We start from the raw sequence: 3,123 nt of genomic DNA, 5'->3' as shown, positions 1-3,123 counted from the left end.
TGGCATTGAGGTCAACACGATGCACTGGCATTGAGGTCACGCAGCTTTTTTTGGTGGAATACCCTTCTTGCAATATTCATGAACATGTTCATGAGCTCAATGCCAGTGCGTCGTGCCGCCCAGAGAGTGCCGCCCCGCCGTCGATCATCACGCGAGCCGCCTCTGCCGACTCCCACCGCGCATGATGGCCAAACACTGCCACTTCAGTGGAGGAGAGGCCGCCTCTGGCGCCGAGGTCCTCGGGGATGAGGACCCCTGCCTCGCCTGTGAGGACCTCTCGTGAGGACCTCACATCGATGTTTGAACCCTGTCGCACGTCTCGCGCGCGCGTGAACAGGGCTCCAGGCCCCAAATGACGTGTGAGTGTTAGAGTTGTTTGGTATTGCTAAAAATCTCTCTCTCTCTCTCTCGATGTGGACCGTGCCTTGGCCTCGATCAGCGAGCCCCCCGGCCGAATGCAACGAATCCACGCTATGCAATATTATCACACACCCTCGTCCGCGCGCAGCACAAAAAGAATTCTGCGACTTTCTTACAGCAGAGGCACGAACTAGCACCACAAAAGAATTTTGCATTTCGCAAAAAGAATTCTACATCAACGCACGCAAAAAAACGTATGTCACAGCACAAAAAGAAAAAAGAGCCACATTTTTTTGGCGAGGCAACCGCATCCGCAACACATATGTTCATGAGAAAATGCAGACACACTCGAGTCGAGACCACGAGCCGCACACCAACCCTCACATACGTTCACCTCTCTCCTTTTACATAACTTCACTTTTGAATCTTGTAGTTTAATCTGCTCAATGGACAATGCGCTCAGCCGTGGGATGGAGGAGGGGGGTGGTTCAGGGCGGGGTCACAGCACGCGCGGGCCGGTGCGTCTAGGGTCGAGGCCAGGGGCGCGCGCAACCATGCTATCCTCTTATGACGGATCAGCTTTTTTGGCGTGAGGACCTCTCGTCGTGTGAGGACCTCTTGGTCGTGAGGACCTCTTGGTCGTGAGGACCTCTTGCGGGGGTCCGAGTTTCTCGTCATTATCCAGGGGAAGTTGGCGGCTGTGCTCCAGACGTCGGCGCGGCTAGTTGAGTGCGATACGGATCTACGATACGGAGAGCCGAGTGTCCCTCACGCCTCACCTCAGACAGGTGGACAAACCCGGAGATTGTGAGCACGGTCAGCTCATACGCAATGTCGAAGGTTACATTACCGGTGACGTGTGTCTTGATGTGCGTCGAGTCCTTCTTGAAGGCAACGAGGTTTGCGACATCAACGTTTCCTCGTCGGACACGGTGACGTGCGGAGCAGGCGCGTCAGACTCGGGAGGGGAAGCCATGAACGATGCCATCGGCAGCCCAGGGAGGATGCGCGTGAGGCAAAGGAGCGCGGCCAAGGAGTCGAGGGGAGTGAGAGCGTGATGTAGCAAAGCGACATCTGTGCCTCTCCATGAACCGGTGTGTGCATGTACATGTCATGTGAGAGAGGACGACCTCCAACGATCCGCGCTGGATTGTTATGATCCCCAACAACATCGCGCACCCGCCGCGGTGGAATACTTTTCTTGCATTTGCACATGTGCATGTGCATAAAGTACTCCCCTTCGGCGAGCGCTCCGAATCTAGACCCCATTGCCTTTAAGGAGGCTGCCCTCGCGCGTCTCAGGAATGTGGCGGTGTCTTTTGAAAAGAAAGAAAGAAAGAAAACAGACAACCCAAGGGAGTCTTTTGAGGATGATCGGGAGGCGTCCTTTTTCTTTTTTTGGGGGCGCGCCGCCAGGCGCGTCCCCACTTTTGTATCACAGCTGCGAGGGCCAACCAAGGGATTCGGCGCGTCAAGTTAACTTGACCGCTCGTTCGGGCTTTGGGCCGCAGGCCGGCGCGCAGCGCCACGCCGCCAGGCGTCCGCCGGAGGCCCGCCGGAGGCTCTTCCTGCGGCCACATTCTGGCAAGATTCCGCCGCGCTCAGGCGCCCAGAGGATGCGTGCGCTGCGCTCAAACGTCGCGATTTGGCAATAGGCGCTCGAGCCGGCGCACAGCGGACGGGTGCGCCGCGCAGGGGGGGTCGGAGGGGTGCGAGAGGGGGCGTGGGTCAGGCGCGCACCGGCCGGCTCCGGGAGCGGCCGTCACGTCGAGGAGGGGGGCTGTCGGCGGCTCGAGCGGCGAGGCGTGCCACTCTGCTTCGCCGCCGACAGCCCCTCTTCCGAGCCGGCGCGTGGCGACGAGCCGCGGCCAGTGTCGCTGGTTCCTTTGGCGGCGCAGCGTTTATCCCCCCCACCCGCGCCCGCCCGCCCGACCGCCCGCCCGCCCTCAGGCCTTGCCCCTTCGCAGGCGCGGGAGCGCTCGCCGGCGAGCACCTCCTGCCTCTCCTCGCCCGGCTGCTCCCTTGCCCCGTCGCCCGCCGCGGCCTCGCCCGGCCTCAAGAGCTGGGCGGCCTTTGTCCGCCAGCTCAAGGCGTGGGACGAGGCGTGCGCCGACGGCCGCTCGTCGTGCTGGTTCGAGACGGAGGGCGACCTCCCGCGGCTGGCCGGGGAGGCGCTGCTGGCCGAGGCGGCCGCGACGGGCGCGAGGCGGATCGCCTTTGACGCCGTCGCGGCGCGTCTCGAGGCGACCGCGGCGCCGCCGCCGCCTCTCGGCACCGCTTTGGCCGCGTGGCCCACGGGATGGGGCATCGAGGAGGGCAACTTCTGCGGGCTGGCGCACTGGGCTGTGGAGGTGTGGCACGCGGCCGGGTCGGTCGACGCGAGCCGGTGGCAGGTCGAGGCTGACGGAGGGCGCCTCTTCTTTGTGCGGGTCGCGGAAAAGGCCGCATAATCGCGCTCTCCGCCGAGGCCCGCCTCGGCGACGGCGCTCGCCGCGCAGCAGCAGGCCAGCAGCAGTAGCAGCAGCAGCAGCAGCACGTGATTCTTGACACATGATTACACTACACAGTCCTCCCTTCGGTTGTCGTTTCGACCCTGTTTTTTCTTCTATCGCAGCGCACTCGCATCTGTGAGCCTAGCGCAGCGCGAACTCGCCGTCTGAGCCTAGCGCAGCGCGAACTCGCTCTGAGCCTAGCGCAGCGCCTCGGAAAACACCATTTTGGCTCGCCAACAAGCCCTCCGCGCCCCCACACCGTTAGGATAAT

General features: G+C 62.4%; 1 protein-coding gene across 1 annotated transcript; it reads right to left on the bottom strand.

Moving 5' to 3' along the window:
* Positions 1–1,816: 1,816 nt before the first annotated feature.
* On the bottom strand, positions 1,817–2,765 carry EMIHUDRAFT_373328 (hypothetical protein; the record flags this gene model as incomplete). The annotated part of the gene is made up of 2 exons (XM_005787977.1): positions 2,328–2,765; positions 1,817–1,944 (listed from the first exon to the last, which is right to left on the bottom strand). A coding segment is annotated over exon 1 (315 nt), but the record flags the coding sequence as incomplete, so codon positions are not given.
* Positions 2,766–3,123: the final 358 nt, after the last annotated feature.

This window comes from Emiliania huxleyi (assembly GCF_000372725.1).
Source record: "Emiliania huxleyi CCMP1516 chromosome Unknown EMIHUscaffold_1393, whole genome shotgun sequence".
Taxonomy (NCBI): Eukaryota; Haptophyta; order Isochrysidales; family Noelaerhabdaceae; genus Emiliania; species Emiliania huxleyi.
Note: the sequence above shows the minus strand (reverse complement) of the source record. Positions and strands in the feature narration are given on the sequence as shown.